Source organism: Staurois parvus, unplaced genomic scaffold (genome assembly GCF_062004578.1).
Source record: "Staurois parvus isolate SC_StPar_1 unplaced genomic scaffold, SC_StPar_1.0 ptg000806l, whole genome shotgun sequence".
Taxonomy (NCBI): domain Eukaryota; kingdom Metazoa; phylum Chordata; class Amphibia; order Anura; family Ranidae; genus Staurois; species Staurois parvus.
The window spans coordinates 316013-338732 of NW_028318602.1; the positions used below are offsets into that span (position 1 = coordinate 316013).

At 49.3% G+C, this 22720-nt stretch overlaps 1 protein-coding gene across 6 annotated transcripts in view; it reads left to right on the forward strand.

The window, feature by feature from the left end:
* The window catches only part of RABEPK (Rab9 effector protein with kelch motifs), a 534413-nt gene that overhangs the window by 258583 nt on the left and 253110 nt on the right, over positions 1–22720 (forward strand). For 5 of the 6 annotated variants that reach the window (XM_089654844.1, XM_089654843.1, XM_089654847.1 and 2 more), the window contains one exon: positions 17468–17620. The exons of the other annotated variant lie outside the window; for it this stretch is intronic. In XM_089654844.1, the coding sequence (XP_089510970.1) occupies positions 17468–17620 (153 nt within the window). The remainder of the gene's footprint in view (positions 1–17467; positions 17621–22720) is intronic. 6 annotated transcript variants of the gene reach the window in all.

Below are 22720 nucleotides of genomic sequence, written 5' to 3' on the forward strand. Positions count from 1 at the left end.
TCCTGCCAGTATCCAGAGCCTGATGTCTCTACCCAGCCTTATGAACTGATCCAGCCTGATGATCCTATTATGCCAGATGACTCGATGCCCGCTGTCTTGCCAGATGACTCGGAGCCCACTGTCTTGCCAGACGACTCGGAGCCCGCAGTCTTGCCAGACGACTCGGAGCCCGCAGTCTTGCCAGACGACTCGGAGCCCGCAGTTTTGCCAGACGACTCGATGCCCGCTGTTCCGCCAGATGACTCGGTGCCCGCTGTCTTGCCAGTTGACTCGGAGCCCGCTGTCTTGCCAGATGACTCAGAGCCCGCGGTCTTGCCAGATGACTCGGTGCCCGCTGTCTTGCCAGACGATCAAATGCCTGATGACCCAGTGCCCACTGTCATGCCTGGTGACCCGATGCCCGCTGTCGAGCCAGACAATCCAATGCCTGATGACCCAGTGCCCGCTGTCATACCTGGTGACCCGATGCCCGCTGTCGTGCCAGTTGACTCGGTGCCCGCTGTCGAGCCAGATGACCTGATGCCTGGTGACCCGATGCCCGCTGTCGTGCCTGGTGACCCGATGCCCGCTGTTGAGCCAGATGACCTGGTGCCCACGGTCGCGCAAGACGATTCAATGTCTGATGACCCGGTGCCCGCTGTTGTACCTGGTGACCCGATGCCCGCTGTCGAGCCAGATGGCCCGGTGCCTGCCGCCCTGCCTGGTGGCCCGGTGCCCGCTGCTCCGCCTGGGGGCCTGGTGCCCGCCGCCCTGCCTGGTTGCCCGGTGCCTACCGCTCCGCCTGGGGGCCTGGTGCCCGCCGCTCCGCCTGGGGACCCGGTGCCCGCCGCTCCGCCTGGCGGCCCGGTGCCCGCCACCCTGCCTGGGGGCCCAGTGCCCGCCACCCTGCCTGGGGGCCCGGTGCCCGCCGCTCCACCTGGTGGCCCGGTGCCCGCCGCCCTGCCTGGTGGCCCGGTGCCCGCCGCCCTGCCTGGTGGCTTGGTGGCCCGGTGCCTGCCGCCCTGCCTGGGGGCCCGGTGCCCGCCGCCCTGCCTGGGGGCCCGGTGCCCGCCGCCCTGCCTGGTGGCCCGGTGCCCGCCGCCCTGCCTGGTGGCCCGGTGCCCGCTGCTCCGCCTGGTGGCCCGGTGCCCGCTGCTTCGCCTGGTGATCCGGCGTCCGGCCTGATGTTCCTCCATCCGGTGCCCAGCCCGACGTGCCTCCATCCGGTGCCCAGCCCGACGTGCCTCCTTCCGGTGCCCAGCCCGACGTGCCTCCGTCCGGTGTCCAGCCCGAAGTGCCTCCGTCCGGTGCCCAGCTCGAAGTGCCTCCGTCCGGTGCCCAGCCCAATGTGCCAGTCTTTGATATCCCGCCAGTCAGCGGACCCAGGCGGTAGAACATTTTGCCCAGCTAGGACTGTTTGGAGCGTCCTGAGGCCGCTCCTTGAGGGGGGGGGGGTACTGTCAGGAATGGACTTGCCAATAGTGGTGGGAAATATTGTTTTATTTTAGAAAAACGCACAACCAACAAACATTTTCTACAAAAGTATAAAAACAATAAATAAAGAACATAACAACATCACATTCCATCATGTGCAAACATAAAAGTAAACATTTCAAAGCCATACTAGAGTCCTTATGGCTGAAGCAATATGTACGCAAGGCCCTTACAGCCGGAAACAAAGATTTGCATTCACGGCTTTTATGGCCTAGAAAACAAAACGTGGCCTTTATGGCCCAATAAATCTGCATATATGGCCTTTACGGCCTAATAAGAAAGCACTTATGGCCTTTATGGCCGAATACAATAGCATATGTAGCCTACATGGCCTATAGTCAAACACTGTACAAAACATCACACAAAACAACATTACTTAGACTGAGGAACATAGATCTTCGGGTCCATGTAGCCTTTCTTCAAAAAAATCATCTCTGAAAATCTAAGGGAGGGTGGAAGGAGAAAGAAAACCGGATAGTTTACCAACACCCAGAGATCAACAGGCGGCAACTACAGGCCTGATATTCCTCCACGCCTTTATCCAGACCCCTCGCTGCCACCTGTCTTTCTCAAGACCCCGAACTTTCCCCACCTCACCAAGAATGCCGCGCACCACCTCCGGGATAGGTAGGACTTTCTTCCGTATGGACACTTGGCACCGTGCATTCCACGTGAAATAGCGGACAACTAGGCTAACTAAATAAAGAGTGTCCAAATCAAAACCCCGGCGATCTTGCAATGCTCCATATACCCACTCTGCATAAGACATGCAGTGCAAGAAAGGAACACCCAGAGCACTCCCCACCTCTTTGTAGACTTCAACATTGAAGGGACACTGAAGCAGGAAGTGGTCCATAGTTTCCACTTCACCCCGACACTCCTCTCTCGGACAACCGCGGTCATCCAGAGAGAGGTACTTCAAGTTTCCCCTCACGAAGAGTCTGCCGTGAAAACCGACCCAGGCCTGGTCCCTAAACTTGAAGGGAATCCCCTCAGAATTTAATAAGCGTAAGCCCTCCTGCATAATATGGCCCGGGCAATCCCTCAAGGCCAGCGGCGCATGACAAACAACGGACACAATCCTCTCACCCAGGAGCTTCCTAGGGAGGGACTTAATATCCTCTGCCGTCACACGCCACCACCTAAGTATTTTCAGGCTCGGGGCAACATAAGTCGGGAGCTCACCGTGCTTAACCCTCAGGCTTTTCACTAGTCCACCACTCTCCCAGCAACTCAGAAAAGGCCTAAACCAGTTCCGGAAGAGGCTTACCCATGCAGGAGGTCTCTCTGCCAGCATGTTACCAAAATTGTGCTTCAAAAACACTAGAGAGAAGAAGACTACCGGGTTGACCATACCTAAGCCACCCTTCCTCCTGGATAGGTAAGTCACATCTCGCTTCACAAGGTTCAGCCTGCTTCTCCATAACAGCTGGATAAAGCAACTGTAGATCCTCGTATAAAGAGACTCTGGCAAGATGCAAACTGTGCTGACATACAAAAATATGGGGATCAGGTAAGTTTTGATCAGATCAACCCTTTCCCTCAAGGAGAGCCGCCACCCCTTCCAGCATTTCACCTTGACTTCGGCATTGGTCAGCCTGGCCTCCCAATTCGATTTGCCATAATCGGCCGGGCCAAATTCAATGCCTAATACTTTGATGGACTGCTGAGGCACAGGGAAAGCGTCCGGGAGCACAAAGCCCTCGCCCTCCACACCTAACCAAAGGACTTCAGACTTGTCTTGATTGATATTGGACCCCGATGCCTCGGAATACTGCTCTATCTCTGAGACAACCACCTGCGCCTCCACAGCCCCAGAGACAAAGACAGAAACATCATCAGCGTAGGCAATGACCCTCAGGGGTGGCTCACCAGCAACACCCACCGGCACCCCGCACAACGCTCCACAGTCCAGCCTCCTTACAAAGGGGTCGACCGCAAAGACGTAGAGCAGAGGACTCAGCGGGCATCCCTGGCGCACCCCAGAGCCAACCCCAAAGGGCTGCCCAATCCAACCGTTCACCAGCATGAAGCTCTCCGCCTCTCTATACAATGTCTTGAGCCAGCCAATGAACCCCCCCTCCAGGCCATACCTGTCAAGAAGATGCCAAAGGTACTCATGACTGACCCGATCAAAAGCCTTGGCCTGATCCAAAGTCAGCAAATGCTTTCCCCAGCCTTCAGCCCTGCACCGCTCCAGAACCTCCCAGACAGCTAATACCGCTGTGAAGGTGCTCCTGCCCTGGACCGAGCAGTGCTGCCGACCGGAAAGCAGCATGTCTGCGACTGACGCCAGGCGCCAGAAAAGAATCTTTTCTTGATAGCAGGATAACAGCAGACTTTCTCATGGAGGGAGGGAGTGAACTGTCAGGGCTCCGGGTATGACCAGAGGTATTTGAACTGACGCAGGGAAATGCAGGCTTCAGATATGTTATAAACAATATAATTTATTAATACTAACAATACAAAATGCAGTGCAATACTAAAACATAAACACAGTACAAACGAACCAAACCAAACCACCCACAGATAACAATACATACAATGCAAGCGTAGTCAGGCAGGCCGGGTCAATAACAATTGGGCAGGTAGGAACAGGAGGAGCAGGCAGAGAGTAGTCAGGTCATGAGCCGGGTACAGCAACTAACGGGCAGGTAGGTACAGGGTGTCAGGCAGAGAATGGTCAGGGTCACAAGCCAGGAATCAAACAGGAGAAGTCAGCAGAGGTCCGGATCAGGCAAGGTCGGCAACAAATCAGTCAGGCAGGAACAGGAACAGGACTGCAGGTAACAAGATACAGGGGCACATGGAAAAACACACACCAAGGCGCAGACTGCAGGTCTGGCCATCCCTTAAATACACCTGCAATCAGCCTCAGGTGTTTGGCTGACTGCAGGGTGGAGTCTCTGATTGCTGAGAGCACCCGCTGGCCAGCCCTGGTACTGCAGCCCACAAGGCAGGTGAGTCCCACCATTATTGGCAAGTCCATTCCTGACATGAACCTTCTTGCAGACAGCAGTTAAATACCTCCACGAGATGGGGTGCCAAGCTATTCTTGAAAGATTTATAATATTCTGCCGTCAAACCATCTGGCCCAGGTGTTTTCTTAATTGCCAGACTGTCTATGGCTTTGGCTATCTCTGCCTCTGTTATCTCGTCCATCAAACTTGGAAGTGGGACGTCACTCCCCAGACCCGGTGTAGAGTCCAGAAAACTTAACATCCTCTCCCGGTCGAGGTGCTTCTTCCCCAGAAGATCTCTATAAAAGGACCTCGAGACCTCCAGAATCCCTGACCTGGATTTTGTCAGGGAACCTGTCAGGGATCCTACAGCGGTAGCCTCTAGCACTCCACAGACCGGATTCCCCCAAGGCGCGGAATCTAAGTCCCTACCTGCTTGTTCACCAGGGCCCCTGATGGTGGGGATGGACTTGGAGCAGGCCGAGACCAGGTCGCGGCCCTTGAGTTCACCCAGCTGTGGTAGAAGCACCGTTGGAGGTGTATAGCAGGTGAGAGTCTGATGTGAGGAGGTCACAAGAGCAGCATCAGGCAGGCTGGGTCGGTAACAGTGGTGGCAGCGTGGTACAAAGTCAGCAGGCAGAGGAATAAACTGGTCACAAGCCGGGTTCGTTAACAGGAGATCAGAACGTGCAGGGTTAAGCAGGAGAATGGTCAGACAAGCCAGGGATCAGAGCAGGAGAAGACAGCAGTATCAGGAACAGGCTGGGTCGGCAAGAAGGTATTCAGGAACACTGGATCAAACAGGAACACAGGTAACAGGTAAGACCATACGGCACTTGAGCATTGCAAGAGCTGGGTTTAAATAGGCCGCCCAACTCCTGACAGGCGCTCCTGGGTCCTAGTGCCTGCCCGGCGCCGTCATCGGTGACAGGCGCGCCTGGGTCCTAGTGCCTGCCTGCCTGTATGTCTTGTCAGGATTCTACGCATGTGCAGATTCGATCGCTGAGGCGATCTTCCCATTCCCTGACATTGCCCCCCCCTTACGGGCAGCCTCTGGATGCCCAACCCATTCCTCCTTTGTGGCTGGCTATGACGGAATTCTCGTACTAATCTGGGGGCATGGACATTCTGGGCTGGTTCCCACGAATTCTCCTCCGGCCCAAAGCCTTTCCACTTGATCAGGTATTGTACCTGACCACCCCTCTTCCTACAATCCAAAATTGCCTCCACCTCGAATTCCTCCTCCCCGTTGATATCTATAGCTTCTGGAGGTCTAGACCTGCGGTCTAAAAAGGGGTCTGGAACTGCAGGTTTTAATAATGATACGTGGAAGACTGGATGTATTTTGAGGGACTCGGGGAGAGTCAGTTTAAATGCCACTTCATTAACCTTGCGTTCTACTGGGAAAGGTCCCACAAATTTGGGTGCCAATTTTCTGGATGGGCATGTCAGTTTTAGGTTGGCTGTTGACAACCAAACCCGATCCCCAGGGTGTATGAACCAATTCTCCCTTCCTCCTCCTGTCACAAAACCTCTTACTGTCTTCTTGGGCCTTAGCCATTGTTTCCTGTAATACCTTGTTATTGGTAATAAAGAACTCTAAGGTGTCCTGGGCTGCCGGGACTGAGTTCTCAGGAACCAGGTCTGGCAGGAAGGTAGGATGGAACCCATAATTGGCAAAGAATGGGGATTGGTTGGTGGCGGAATGATTCACATTATTATATGCAAATTCTGCCATTGGTAGAAGTGTCAGCCAGTCATTCTGCAGGAATGATGTGTAGCATCTCAGATATTGCTCGAGAGTCTGATTGGTTCGTTCTGTCTGCCCGTTTGTCTGGGGGTGATATGCTGACGAAAAAGATAACTTAATCTCCAGCCCCTCACATAGCGCTTTCCAGAATTTGGACGTAAATTGCACCCCCCGGTCTGAGACAATCTCTCTTGGCACTCCGTGAAGCCTCACAATCTCTCTAATGAACACTTGGGCTGTTTCGGAGGCAGATGGTGTCTTGGCTAGTGGAAGGAAATGGGCCATTTTAGAAAGGCGATCCACTACCACAAAGATCACGGTGTGATCTTGCGAGGGTGGCAATTCTACAATAAAATCTAAGGAGATCATACTCCAGGGACGGTCAGGTATTGGTAAAGGTCTCAATAGGCCCCAGGCCTTGTCTCTGGTAGGTTTATTCCGGTTGCAGATGGGGCAAGATCTCACGTACGCTTCACAATCCTTGGCCATGTTTGGCCACCAAAATGTGCGTCGTGCCAGATCTATAGTCTTATGTATCCCAAAGTGCCCCGCTAGGGGATGGTCATGGCAGTAACCTAACACCAGGGACTGGACCTCCTTGGGTACCATGATTTGTTCCCCCTTCCAGAAGAGTCCCTCCTTATTCAGTAGGGAGACTCCAGGCAGGTCAGAGACCCGGGTGGAAGGAGCCTGCAATTTAGACAACAGCTCAGATTGAAGCAGTAGGAAGCTACCTGCTGGCAGGATGGTGTCTGGCTGGGGGTTCTCTCCAGGGTCCTCAAACATCCGGGAAAGAGCATCTGGCTTAGTGTTTTTTGACCCAGGACGATACGTTATGTGGAGGTTAAACCTTGCAAAAAACAATGCCCATCTTGCCTGGCGTGGACGGAGGCGTTTAGCGGTTTTCAAGTACTCGAGGTTTTTGTGGTCGGTATAGACCAGAATGGGATGTGGGGCCCCCTCTAGCAGATATCGCCATTCCTCCAGAGCGGTCTTAATGGCCAGTAATTCCCGATCCCCAATATCATAATTCCTTTCCGAAGGGGAGAGCTTCCTAGAAAAGAAAGCCACTGGGTGCATCAGCTCCTTGGCCCCTACCCTCTGTGATAACACTGCTCCTACAGCGACTTCCGATGCATCTACCTCTAGTATGTAGGGCAATGATGCATCAGGATGGTTCAGAATGGGAGCCGTTGTGAATAGCTTTTTCAATGCCTCAAAAGCTGCCTGTGCTGCTGGGGTCCATTGGAAACGTACTCCCACTTTGGTGAGCTGAGTAATGGGTGCTACCAGGCCTGAAAAGTTCTTTATAAATTTTCTATAAAAATTGGCAAACCCAATAAACCTCTGGACGCCCTTCTTATCCGTGGGGGCAGGCCATTCCAGGATGGCCGAGATCTTTTGAGGGTCCATAGCGATCCCCGTGGTGGAGATAATTAGACCAAGAAATGAGATGCTTTTCTGTTCAAAACAGCATTTCTCAGCTTTAGCGTAGAGTCCATGCTGACGGAGACGTTCTAGCACACTCCTAACATGTCCCCGATGTGCTTCCAAAGACGAGGAGAATATCAAGATATCGTCCAAGTAGACGATTACAAAAATGTCAAGGAAGTCCCTGAAAATGTCGTTGACAAAGTGCTGGAAGGTGGCTGGTGCATTACATAACCCGAAAGGCATGACTAGACACTCAAAATGCCCCAACCGAGTGCGAAACGCCGTTTTCCACTCATCCCCCTCACGTATCCTTACCAAGTTATAGGCACCCCTGAGATCCAGTTTAGAAAAAATGGATGCTGATTTTAACCTCTGAAACAACTCTGGAACCAAAGGAAGGGGGTAGCGGTTTTTGACCGTAATCTTGTTGAGGTCCCTGTAGTCAACACAAGGTCTCAGGGATCCGTCCTTTTTCTCGACAAAGAAAATCCCTGCCCCGGCCGGTGATGTGGAAGGGCGGATAAATCCCTTACGGAGGCTCTCATCAATGTATTCTTTTAGTGCCCCTAGTTCTCGCTCAGATAGTGGAAAAATGCGGCCAAAAGGGATTTCTGAACCTGGGAGCAGATCAATGGGGCAATCATATGCTCGATGTGGGGGAAGAACTTCTGCCCCCCGTGGACTAAATACATCCAAGAATTGGTGGTAGGCCGCAGGCACAATTTGGGCTAACTCGGCATCAGGGCTTACAGCCAGTAGGGCCTGTGTATTTAATGATAACTTAGATAAACAATGTTCCTGACAGTATTGTGAGGGAAACTGGACTGACCCGGTCTTCCAGTCAATCTGGGGGTCGTGAGCTCGTAGCCAGGGGAGCCGCAGAATAACTGGAAATAGGGGGGACGCGATGGCGTCCAAACGGAGGAACTCCTGGTGATGTCCCGCCACTGTGGTGTGTATGGGAGGAGTCTCCCGATCTACCGTCCCCGATTTTATTTGAGACCCATCTGCCAAGAAAATATTCAACCCATGTTCTTTGGTGAGTAACGGTATCTGATGCTGGGTAGCAAAACTGAGATCAACAAAGCAGCTACATGCCCCGGAGTCAATAATAGCCGTCACCTGTATGCTTCCTCCTGGGAGCTGAAAAGACACAGGTACAGCCAAGTGAGTGGGGTTGCCTGTGCACACAGTAGATATATTAGAGAAAATAGAGGACTTACAGTATTTCTCCAGACAGGAGCGCACCATATGACCCGCTGCTCCGCAGTACAGACACAGGTTGTTTGCCCGACGCCTCTGTCGTTCCTCAGTAGAAAGGGAAGGCCGCATCAAGCCGAGTTGCATAGGTTCGGCTCCCTCTGACGGCTCTGGGCCCCGATTGCCGACACTGACCCTTGGCATGACTGGTACTCTTGGCAGCATCCATGAGGTTCTTTGCCCCTGGCTGGACCTCTCCTGTCTCCTTTCCCGCAGTCTGCGATCGATTTGGATCGCACGATCTATTAGACCTTCCAAGGAGTCTGGAACCCCTATTCTTGCCAACTCGTCCTTCAGTGGTTCCGACAGTCCCAACCGGAACTGGTGGCGCAAGGCTGCGTCGTTCCATTGTGTATCTCCACTCCAGCGCCTAAACTCCGCAGCATAATCCTCTGCAGCCCGGCGTCCCTGTTGTAGAGAATAGAGGGCTGCCTCAGCCGAGGCAGCTCGATGCGGGTCATCGTACAGCTGTGCCATTGCCTTAAAGAAGGTGGCCACAGTGTTCAAATGTGGGTGGTGGGCCTCTATCAGGCGATGGGCCCATCCCTGAGGTTCGCCCTGCAACAGGGATATAACAAATCCCACCTTCACCGATTCTGAAGAGAAGGTCCGGGGTTGCAGGTCAAAGTATAGCTGGCAGGAGTTTTGGAAGGCCCTGAACTTCCCTCGATCCCCACTGAACCGCTCAGGGGTCGGTACTCTTGGTTCTGGCGGAGGAATTGTAAATGCTGCTCCAGTGGAAGGCCCTGCTGAACCCGTGGCGGGAGGTGTTCCCACTGAGCCCAATGTTGTGGGTGTTGGTGCGGCCAGACTCTGAACCTGTCCCTCCAGGTGCTTGTATCCCTCTTCCAGGGTCTTCACCGCTCGTGTGAGTGCTGCCAGATGTTGGCACATCTCTTCCCAGGGTGAAGGTCCTCCTCCGGACTCTGTCATGGCCGTATGGTTCTGTCAGGGATCCTACAGCGGTAGCCTCTAGCACTCCACAGACCGGATTCCCCCAAGGCGCGGAATCTAAGTCCCTACCTGCTTGTTCACCAGGGCCCCTGATGGTGGGGATGGACTTGGAGCAGGCCGAGACCAGGTCGCGGCCCTTGAGTTCACCCAGCCGTGGTAGAAGCACCGTTGGAGGTGTATAGCAGGTGAGAGTCTGATGTGAGGAGGTCACAAGAGCAGCATCAGGCAGGCTGGGTTGGTAACAGTGGTGGCAGCGTGGTACAAAGTCAGCAGGCAGAGGAATAAACTGGTCACAAGCCGGGTTCGTTAACAGGAGATCAGAACGTGCAGGGTTAAGCAGGAGAATGGTCAGACAAGCCAGGGATCAGAGCAGGAGAAGACAGCAGTATCAGGAACAGGCTGGGTCGGCAACAAGGTATTCAGGAACACTGGATCAAACAGGAACACAGGTAACAGGTAAGACCATACGGCACTTGAGCATTGCAAGAGCTGGGTTTAAATAGGCCGCCCAACTCCTGACAGGCGCTCCTGGGTCCTAGTGCCTGCCCGGCGCCGTCATCGGTGACAGGCGCGCCTGGGTCCTAGTGCCTGCCTGCCTGTATGTCTTGTCAGGATTCTACGCATGTGCAGATTCGATCGCTGAGGCGATCTTCCCATTCCCTGACAGAACCTTTACTATCTCTCAGGCCTAAGACCGTTTTAATCACTGCGCCTTGTCTGCAATTCTGGTAAGGGTCGGGCGAGTGATATTTCCCGTAATCCCTCTCCAGAACCAAAGAAGCGTGCCAGTCATACTGATGCTTCCTAAGAAGGAGTTTCACCTCCGCAATCGCCCCAGGATCACCACCAACCGAGACGAGGCGGTCAAGTCTCCTCCGCAGCCGCTGGTAGGCTACATATCTATCAAGTTGTACCTTTTTACCTACGGCCCTGAAAAACCCACTGGTTCGCTTTTTAGTGAGCTCCCACCACTCCATCTTACTGCTGCAGAAATCCAGAAGGGTCACCTGAGCCTGGAAAAATTCCTCAAAGGATTGTCTCACACTCTCATCATCCAGCAAGGCCGAATTCATCTTCCAGATGCCCCTTCCTTTCAGCGGCGTATCTGAAACATTCAAGATCACAGATAGCATAAAGTGATCGGAAAACTCAACCGCCCGACACACAGGTGCCAAGAAGGCAGAGTTCCCCTTTAAAAAAAACCTATCTATCCTGCTCTCACTCCTACCTCGCCTAAAGGTGAAGCCCGTGCTGTCTGGGCTGCACTTAACTAGTACATCTACCAGATCTGCATCCCTGACTATCGCATTAAGAAAAACGCTATCATAGCCCAACCTGTCAGTGAAGCCTCTCCTGTCTTTGGGCCTAGTGATGGTGTTAAAATCACCTCCAAAGACAACTTGCCGGGCCGTAAAAAGGAAAGGCCTAATCTTTGTGAAAAGGCATTTCCTTTCCCACTTGGACTGCAGGCCATATATATTGATTAAACGCAGGTCATGCCCCCTCACAGAGACGTCCAGGACCATGCACCTTCCGATCTCTACCTCAATAATCCGCCGGAACGTTACCATACCAGTAAAAAGCACTGCAACCCCACTGTAAGGCTCGGCCGCAAAAGACAAAAAGGAGGGGCCACGCCTCCACTCCCTCTTTGCCAGGTGGATATCGGCAAGGCTATTGAGCCGGGTCTCTTGCAAAAACAAAACATCAGCATCAACCTCGCTGAGCAAAAATAAGGCCATGTTACGAGCACTCACAGACTTCAAGCTGGCAACATTAATAGTTGCCACTTTTACTAGGGTGGGAACTGCCATCAGGATAATTAAGATAGGCATTCCTCAGTCTGACTATCAACCACTGGGGCCCCCTCTACTATGGGGGTTGTCCCAGCACTGTTCTCAGCTTCCTCCATCAGATCCACAGAGTCAGATGAAACATCCCCGCGATCTGATAGAGACCCAAACTTATTCCCTGAAAGTATGTCATCCTGATCTGAAGAGCACAGAGACTCTGAGGATGCTGAGGAAAGCACAACCCTCTTTTTCCTCTTCTTCCCTCCGACCAGGACCCACTCCCCCCCATCCCCAATAGGGGAAATCACCGCACTCTCTGATGAAGCTTGGGAAGAGCCTTCCCCCTCAACCACCCTCCTCCTGCACATACCCCCACCTCTTCTTCCCACAGCCCTAGCACCCCTGCCTGAGACCACAGGACACCCAGGCTTAGGGACCTTCAGCGAAAACCTTCACACACCCCTCCGCCCCACGGGCTGCTTCTGCCAAAATGGAACTCTTAATAGGTTCAATACACACACGAGGGTTTAACACAGACACAAGCGGATGGGTAGACTTGACCACAGGCTGCACAGCCGACAAAACTGACACGGAAGGGACAGGGGGGTTCACAGACACAGAGACCGGCACACCAGACAGAACTGACACAGAAGGTTTAGACATACCAGGTGACCCAGACTCAGGGACAGACAATGGATCTAGAACAGGGGAGCTAACTAAGGATGGAACTGGGGGGGCCAGCTGACCAGAGGGAGGAACTTCCGCCGGGAGCGCAGAGTCCTCTGCATCCATCCTGAGGAGCTCCTCCGCAAGCTCCCCCTGATTATGGAGGGCCTCTGGGCACAAGCTGTAAGGGTGCTCCAATACATTACAAAGATTGCAACGAATTATGTTGCAACTCCTGGCCTGGTGGCCCAGACCCTGACACAGGGAACACCTCTGTTTTGGGCAGGAAGAGGAAAAATGGCCCTTATCACCACATCTGTGGCACAATTTGGATTGCCCCTGATAAAAGACCACAATTCGATCTCTCCCAATAAACGCAGATGAGGGCATATGCTGTACAACATTATCAAAGACCCTGAGCTTAACCTGGGCAGTCCATCCACCTGTCTATATACCTTTGTCATCAAGCACTTTGCTTAGGGACCCCAGCACCTCACCATACCTCCTCAGCCACACAATGAGGTCCGCTGGGGGAATGGACTCATTCCGTACCAAAATAGTTATGTTCTTTATTAATGGTTGCCTAGACACTACTCTAGTGGTCAAACCCTCCCACTCCTTGGAAGACTTGCAGGACCTATCATACCTCTCCCAGAAGAGGTCCAAGCTTTCTGGCTTGACAAATGACAGATCATACTCATTAGACCCAACAGGATTAATCAGGGCAAAGATTTCAGCAACCCTGAAGCCCATGCCCAGGATCTTATCAGCCACAGTTCCTCTAGAAGGCGGGGTGCCTCCCCCCACCCACCTCAACTGAACGACATTCCTCCGTGCAAAGGATCCACCCCCAATTGGCCGGGCATCCGACTGAGACACTTGCGGGGGGCCCCTCCCCCTGAGCTGCCAAGCATAGCAGCGTAGCTAATTTTGGGCTGCCCACCTCCCGATACTGCCTCAGCAAAAGACCCACCCGGGGGGCCGCTCTTCACTACCCCCACGGCCGCTGCAGCAGTTCCAGTAAACACCGATAGGCCCTCGGCCTGCCCGGCAACAGCGAGACCTGCACCCGACACCACGGCAGGCTCCACCCCCCCACACTCCCTCCCGCCGGCACGGGGAGACCAGACACGGGCACAGACAGCGCACTATCAGCGGCCCGGAGGAGACCGGCTGCTCCCACTCCCATAGATGACACAGTAGCACATACAGGTTTACTCACACCAGTCCCGGCAGATGACTCAACAGCACACAGAGTTTTACACATACCAGTCCCGGCCGCAGGAGCTGACAATCCGGCTGCGGACCCACCCAGCTCAGCGTGAACCTCGGCGTGCACCTGTGTAACAGCACCTCCCCCTGCAGCAGGCTGGAATCTTTACACAGTCTTTTCCTTAACCCTTACCCAGGCTTTCCTCGGGACTCCATCTTCCTCTGCTCCCTCCTCTTCAGACAAGTTCTCTGTAAACCTGAACTTTCTCCCACTCAAGGAGATTCCAGCTCTCGTATCACCTCCAAAGCCCCTGCACAGTCATCCTGGTCATCCGCTCCCCACTCCTGGGTTACCTGACCAGGGGTAAGAAGCTGTGATTCGTCCTCCATGGGGACTGACACCGCCGCAGCCCCACTCTGTTGCAAACATTTTCCAGCCTGCTGGCTTGCCTCCTCCTCAGCGATATCCATAGAATCCCCAGAGTGGGATGGAGCGATATCCTCATCTGCAGTCAATTTGACATCCTTCCTCATCGCCATGAATCTGGTCTCACTGGCATATTTCTCCTTGAAACTGCCGCTCGTCTCCTTTAATGCTGCAACAAGCAGCGCTTGGCTTTTTACTTTATCTTCCAAGCTGTTGACCTCCGGTCGATGCAATGAACGCTTGTTGCTCCAGGCCCTCTCCCAGACCCCCTTTTTCTTCCTATATTCCATCCGGAGCTTGGACAGCTTCTCCTCCTCTTTTGCAATCCGCAAAATTCTGGCAGCAACTTTGCTCCTATAAACTGACACAGGCTCACCCTTTTTTGGGCCACTGCCTAAGTCCTCAAACACTGGTACTGGGGGGGGAGTACCACAGCTAGCATGGGAAACGCCGTCTGAAGTCTTGACAAGACTACCCCCCGGACCTCCACACGGGCCTACCCCAGGATCGTGCATGGTTCTCAGTAGAGCACCGAACTCTAGAGCCTGGCTTCAGGCCTACACCTGGAGCTCAGCAGAGCACAGTCCAACACAGCCTCTCCACACGCTGTCAGGGATCCCAATAGTGGTGGGACTCACCTGCCTTGTGGGCTGCAGTACCAGGGCTAGCCAGCGGGTGCTCTCAACAACCAGAGGTTCACTTTGGCAATTAGCCATCACCTGGGGCTGATTGCAGGTGTATTTAAGGGATGGCCAGACCTGCAGTCTATGCCTTGGTGTGTGTTTTTCCATGGGCCCCTGTATCTTGTAACCTGCATTCCTGTTTCTGCCTGACTTGTTGCCGACCCTGCGTGATCCTGACCTCTGCTGACTTCTCCTGTTTGATCCCTGGCTTGTGACCCTGACCATTCTCTGCCTGACCCCCTGTACCTACCTGTCTGTTAGTTGCTGTACCCGGCTCGTGACCTGACTACTCTCCGCCTGCTCCTCCTGTACCTACCTGCCCGATAGTTATCGACCCGGCCTGCCTGACTACGTTGTGCTCTATATGTGTATGTACCTGTGTATCTATATCAGTTTAGGTTTGGGTTTATTTCACCTTGTTGTATGTATTTGTGTTAGCTTGGGGTTTGGTGCACTGCGTTTATGTTTGTATTGTTAGTCTTAATAAATTGTCTTATTTATACCATATCTGAAGCTTGCGTTTCCCTGTGTCAGTCCACACACTTCTGGTCACACCCGCATCCCTGACAGTATCTATACCATAGTTTGTAGACGCTATAACTTTCACACAAAGCAATCAATATATACTTATTGGGATTTTTTTTTTATCAAAAACATGTAGCAGAATACATTTTAGCCTAAATTTATAACCAACTTTGAGTTTACTATATATTTTTTATAGCTGAAAGTAAAAAATATTGTTTTTCTTAAAAATGTTTGGTCTTTTTTTGTTTATAGCGTGAAAAATAAAAAGCGCACAGGTGATCAAATACCACTGAAAGAAAGCTCTATTTGTGTGAAAAAAACGTAAGACGTAAATTTCATTTGGGTGCAGCATTGCATGACCGCGCAATTATCAGTTGAATTAGTGCAGTGCTGAGTAGCAAAAAGAGACCTGGTAAGGAAGGGGGGTAAATCCTCTGGATGGCAAGTGGTTAAGAGCCTATCAAAGTGGATCCCAATCATATGATCATTATGTCAGCTCTTGCATAGTGATCACCTGCAGCCTGGGAGGTTTACTGACACAGTAAGCTAGAAGATGAACACTGCTATCTTTTGGCTGCAGTGGGATCAGCACTGCAATATACAGGTGAAACTCGAAAAATTAGAATATCGTGCAAAAGTTTATTTATTTCAGTAATGCAAATTAAAAGGTAAAACTAATATATGAGATAGACTCATTACATGCAAAGCAAGATAGTTCAAGCCATGATTTGTCATAATTGTGATGATAATGGCTTACAGCTCATGAAAACCCCAAATCCACAATCTCAAAAAATTAGAATATTACATGCAATCAATAAAACAAGGATTGTACATAGAACAATATCGGACCTCTGAAAAGTATAAGCATGCATATGTACTCAGTACTTGGTTTGGACCCCTTTTGCAGCAATTACTGCCTCAATGTGGCGTGGCATGAAAGCCATCAGCCTGTGGCACTGCTGAGGTGTTATGGAAGACCAGGATGCTTCAATAGCAGCCTTCAGCTCTTTTGCGTTGTTCAGTCTCATGTCTCTCATCTTTCTCTTGGCAATGCCCCATAGATTCTCTATGGGGTTCAGGTCAGGCGAGTTTGCTGGCCAATCAAGCACAGTAATCCCACGGTCATTGAATCAGGTTTTGGTGCTTTTAGCAGTGTGGGCAGGTGCCAAGTCCTGCTGGAAAATGAAGTCAGCATCCCCATAAAGCTCATCTGCGGAAGGAAGCATGAAGTGCTCCAAAATCTCCTGGTAGACGGCTGCTTTGACTCTGGACTTAATGAAGCACAGTGGACCAACACCAGCAGATGACATGGCTCCCCAAATCAACACAGACTGTGGAAACGTCATACTAGACTTCAAGCATCTTGCAATGTGTGCCTCTCCATTCTTTATCCATAAGCTGGGTCCTTGGTTTCCAAATGAGATGCAAAAGTTGCTCTCATCAGAAAAGAAGTCTTTGGACCACTGAGCAACAAACCAGGTCTGTTTTTCTTTAGCCCAGGTAAGATGCTTCTGACGTTGTTTGTTGTTCAGGAGCGGCTTGACAAGAGCAATACGACATTTGAAGCCCATGTCCAGGATCCGTCTGTGTGTGGTGGCTCTTGATGCACTGACTCCAGCCTCAGTCCACTCCTTGTGAAAGTATCCAACACTTTTGAATGGCCTTTTTCTGACAATCCTCTCTAGGCTGCGGTCATCACTGCTGCTTGTGCACCTTTTTCTTCCACACTTTTCCCTGCCACATATCTTTCTATTAATGTGCTTTGATACAGCACTTTGAGAACATCGAACTTCTTTTGCAATTACCTTTTGAGACTTTCCCTCCTTATGGAGGCTGTCAATGATGGTTTCTGCACAACTGTCAGGTCAGCAGTCTTTCCCATGATTGTGATTCCTACTGAACCAGACTGAGAGACCATTTAAAGGCTCAGGAACCCTTTTGCAGGTGTTATGGCTTAATTAGCTGATTAGAGTGGGACACTTTCAGCCTAGAATATTGCACCTTTTCACAATATTCTAATTTTCTGAGATTGTGGATTTGGGGTTTTCATGAGCTGTAAAGCCATAATCATCACAATTATGACAAATTACGGCTTGAACTATCTTGCTTTGCATGTAATGAGTCTATCTCATATATTAGTTTCACCTTTTAAGTTGCATTTCTGAAATAAAATGAACTTGTGCACGATATTCTGATTTTTCGAGTAAATCCCAGAGTAAAAAATATATATTAAAAAAAACGTTAAAGTATGCATTTATAAAATCATTAGGGGTTTTATTTAAACAGTATACAACATAAAGCTTTATTTCTCATGTGATTTTTCTTTGTAGATACCTATGAATGGGATAGCCCAAACTGGGAGGGTTTGTCACCACGTTATGAACATGCTAGCTTTATCTCAACCGGAAATCCAGGGAGCATTTGGGTGTTTGGAGGAGCTGAACAGGCAGAAAATCAAAATAGTGTTCAAGTATTAAACCCAGGTATGCATCCTTTTTATTGACACTTTGTATGAAAACATTTTTTGTTTTGTTTTTTTTTTTCTAATCAATCAAAAGACACGAATTCCTAAACTGAGTTTTACTGCTGCTAGCAGGAGAAATGGAGACTGGCAAAAAAAAAAAGCAATGAGAAACACTGCCCTCATCCATCATGCCTCTGTGTTTTTCTAGTGTCCTAGGAAGAGTGGATGTATTTTCTTCAGTTCTGTTTTTTTTTTCATTTTGGGAGACATTACTATTATTTACAGTTGCTGGTAGATTCATCACAGATTTATAACATTCGGGAAATTTTTCTACTCGGCCTATGAGTACTAGTAGATTTATGCCAGTTGCATTAAATCCTGGACATTTCTCCAGTCATACATTGAATGCAGATTTTCTTATTTTTATACTGGTGCTTTCTCTGCAACTACTCAGAATTTCTGAAAGTTTCTCTAGTCATCTACATCTCCAGTCAGCCAAGCAGCGCAGTTTCCAGTTCGTCATTTATGCTGGTGCAGTCCTGCAGTCAGCAGTTAGACAGTTGCTACTTGTTTGTGTTCTAGTTAACACAGCTATTCATGTCTTGTAATTTGGTCTGTAGCTCCTCTGTGGAGTTTATTCCAGAGCTGAGGCAGTTTTCTTGTCTCTGTACCTATGTGGCTGCAATCTTTCTTGGTCCACCTGACCTTGGCTTGGTTTTAAGAGATCCCTGAACTTTCCACTTCTTAATAGGTGATTTAACAGTACTGATTGGCATATTCAAAGCTTTGGACATATTTTTATGTCCTTTTCCATCTTTATAAAGTTCCACTACCTTGTTACACAAGACTTTTGACGTTGTTTTCTGATCCCCATTGCTCAATATCTAGCCTAGCCTGTGCTTCCATGTAAGAGCTAACAAACTCATTGACTATTTATACAGTGACCCTAATTGCAATTTAAAAAGCCAGAGATGTGGGACATTAACCTCTAATTGGCATTTTAACCCGTGTGTGTCACCTTGTGTGTCTGTACCAAGGCCAAATATTCCAGGGTATACAAACTTTTGATCATAGCCATTTGGGTGATTTCTGTCATCATTATGATTTAAAAAGGAGCCAAACAATTATTTGATAATAAATGGCTTCATATGATCATCATCCTTCAATAAAAGATAATTTGTTGGCATGATCAGTCATATTTTCAATATCAATGCCAAAATTTCACAATTTCTGCCAGGGTATGTAAACTTTTGAGCACAACTGTATACCTGAGGTTGTTGTGAAATGTTTTATTTGAAAACAATAACCTTTTTTAATCGATTACCAATGAGTGTGCCTGTCCTTGGATTTACATGTATGGGCGGTGCTTAACCCAATATAAATGAACCCTCCAGCTAGCCCCTCATTGGTCCTGATGAAGCTGAGTGAGATATGTCCATTGGCAAAACTCATTGACGTCATACGTCCGTGACACCTTCGCACATCAGGGTTACGCACCTGATCCCTGTCTGGATACGGCGCTTACCGATCACTAACGACACTGATTGACAATGAAGCTGACTACTATAGGTCCTAAAGTTGGTGGCTGCCTCTGGGACTTCAGACATGGCAGTTGGATATCGAAGGAATGTCATATTGGCAGTATCTGAGTGACATCTCTCTCACAAGGTAGGTCACATCATTGACAGGAATTACTATCCGTATTTGTGTGGCTGTAGCTTATTGACTCTTCTCATGAGGGAGCTCATTACAGGATTGGGACAGTGCATCACATCCAACAGCTGGTGCATCGCACCCTGGTCATTGGTCTTGCAGTAAGGAATACGTAATCATTAATCCTGTCATATTATCATCAGGGAGTGACACTACTGTTGATTTCTGGTGGATCACCTAAGAAAATTGGAGTATATGTATATATGAGTATATGTATACTCCAATTTTCTTTGGTGATCCACCAGGAATCATCAGTAGTGTCACTCCCTGATGATAATATGACAGGATTAATGATTAAGTATTCTTTACTGCATGACCAGGGTGCGATGCACCAGCTCTTTGATATCCAGCTGCCATGTCTGAAGTCCTGGACTTATGTAAGCAGGGCTCTGCTTTTACAGTTCATTATAGCGACAGCCTATGGACTTCCATCTTTTGCTTACCACCTGTTCTATACTTATCACAGTCTACGGCCATCATCCTATACAATTGGTTTGATCTATGTCCTGTATGACCTTTTTAATCACGTCAACTATACCAAGATTATGTCTTAACTAACTATGGCTATCATCAGGACAGTGATCTCATTGTTGATCCATGACATCTATGCATAGGAATATCCATATGCTTCATTTTCCTTCCATCCTCATATCTGATTATATCTTGCCATATGGTTATTTAAGTATAGCTCCGTTGGTTACCTAGAAGGGCTTATATCCACAATTTTTTATGTCAAATATATGCAATTGTTATGAATGATTTAAAGCCAGTCTGCAATTTTATGTCCATTTCCCCACCATGGTGGTGCACCCCGTTGTGCCTTTGGTGCTGATGCAAAAGACTTGCATAGCACCATTTTAGGTCTGCCATGATGTCTATTTGTTTTATTTATGTTTTAGGCTTTTTTGTTTCATGTCTTCATCTGTTGATCGCAGCTCTTGCCTGAGTACTTTTCATGTGCAACTTTGCGAATAAAGCATATTTTTTCAAAGATTATTCAGTATTGCATGTCCTTTTTTTGTAACCGCTATCTTCTGTGAATTCTATATTCACAATTTTTTGTTGTTGAGTTCCTATGCTCAGAGTTTTTTGAGGAGCAAGTGTTCCTGGCCTACGTGGACCAAGAGAACCAGCTGGTTCAGGGCCATCTGTACGTGTGTAATGTGTCCATGACTATGGCCCCATTGCCATCTGGGTTCTCAGTCTCCATGTTGGTGTTTTGGAAAAGCTTTAGCTCCAGTGTTGGTCTGTAGACTGTCCATCTGAAGAGGCCTTGGCTGATCTCCCCATCTGGGGAAACATGCCAGAAGTACGGACCTTTCTTTTCTGCTCGCAAAAGTCCTTTCTGTCCCTCTAGCTCCTCGGACATTGGGTCCTAGCCTTTACAGTTTTTGCAGGTGCCACAAAGCGGACCTAGTCTCACAAGTCTCGCAAGTCCATGGACATGTCCCCCTCAGCAGGAAGTTTTCCTTTCACCCTTTCTAGGATGGGGGGCCAAGTTAGGTGGCCTGTAGTCCTCTGTACACTCCAAACATTGTTCCACAACTTGGTTGTGTCCTGTTCTGTGATAGGCTTTGGTTTATATCTATCAAAGGAATTCTTGTCTCTAGTCCAGGGGGTTGTTTGCTCTGCATATGGACCTGGAGAATTTTTTTGGAGCCTCGCTTCATCTGGAGATTCCATAGACATCTGGATGCGTCATGCCAGGGACCGACGTGTCTCATGCCTTGCATCCTTAGGGATGTAAAATTATCAGTTTGTGGCATTCCCTTTGGCCTGGCCTTCACCCCTTGGTTTACCACCAGGGGGCTATGATCCAGGTGTTGCTGGGACAACAGTGGATTACCATGATCAGTTATCTGGACAATGTTCTCCTTCAAGCAGGTACTCCTTTCTGTGTTGATCAACAATGTGGTGGTCCTGATGCTCACTCAAGAAGTCTTTGACCTTGACTAGGACGCTGAAGTATCTAGGTCTGATCCTCGATAGGCCATGGTGTTCTTTCCCGCTGGATAAGCTCTGACAACTTCGGTTGCCATGGTGGCTGCTGCTGCTGTCACTCTGGTGGTTTTCCCTGCAATCCTTCATGCCGGTCCTAGGTCTTTTTGGGACCATCTTTGCGGCTGTCCGATATGCAAGGTACCATCCTCAGTGATCTGCAGATAGGAATCATGTCCAGGTGGGGCAAGGCTCCCCTGGTCCTTGGACAATAAGATTTGGCTTTGACCAGGAGGCCTGGGCCTGTCTGGTCTGGTGACTCTGGTTTTCCTTGTTTCTGGCCGAGAAGTTGTTTTTCCTGCTTCTTGGATAGTGGTTGCTATTGTAATAAAAAATGCAGCTCTAAAATGAATAATTAAAGTGAAATATAGGTGATTGCGCAAAATGGTGCGCTAGCAAGTGATGTCTTAATCAAGACAGCAAATAATTTATAAAGTGACAGCAATATCATATAAATGCATTATATGTCATAGAATAATAAAAAGATCAATAAAATCATTCAAAAAAGTGTGTCAGCTTTCCCAAATAAGGAAGATGTCAAACAATCACGTTAAACTTCCATCGTATAATCATAAGGTGCACGTGATGAGAAAGAAAGGGGTGTGCTTGCACTCACCAGACGTAAAATGATTTTACGCATGTAGTATAAGGGATACTAGTGGTCATCTGGAACCTGGAATTTGGTTGGAATGTGGAATAGTGCTGACGCACTTTTTTGAATGATTTTTTGGACCTTTTATTGATCTTTTTATCATTCTATGACATATAATACATTTATATGATATTGCTGTCACTTTATAAAATATTTGCTGTCTTCATTAAGACATCACTGCTTTATCACTTTCTAGCACACCATTTTGCGCAATCATCACCTATATTTCACTTTAATTATTAATTTTAGCTCTGCATTTCTGATTACATTATATGTTTGAGGATTTTAGAGGTTTTTCCTTTATGCTAGCAGCTTTATATTAATACTTTCTAGTAAGCGCTCGCTTTATTATTATTTATTTAAATTGGTTGCTATTGATTCCAGCCTGTTCAGTTGGGGGAAGAGAATCCTGGAGTCAGGGTTGGCTATGGCCACTGGTCCCCGGAGGAGGCATATCTACCACTCCCTGTCCTGGAACCCGGGTGGCAAGGCTATATTTGGAGCAGTAGACGGGACTTCTTGTGGGCACCCGGTTAGGGCTCAAATGCAAAATGACTTTGCAGTGGCCTATGTCAACCATCCATGCAGCTTGTAGAGTGCAAAATTGGTGCTGGAGTACTCAAGCATTGGATCAGGGAGAGAGTGGTCACTATATCTTGACATATATTGACATCTCTGTCTGCAGTGGGGCATGTGGAATATGGATCTCCTGGCGTCCCATCTAAACGTAGAGTAACGAGAGTGATGGATCCCCTG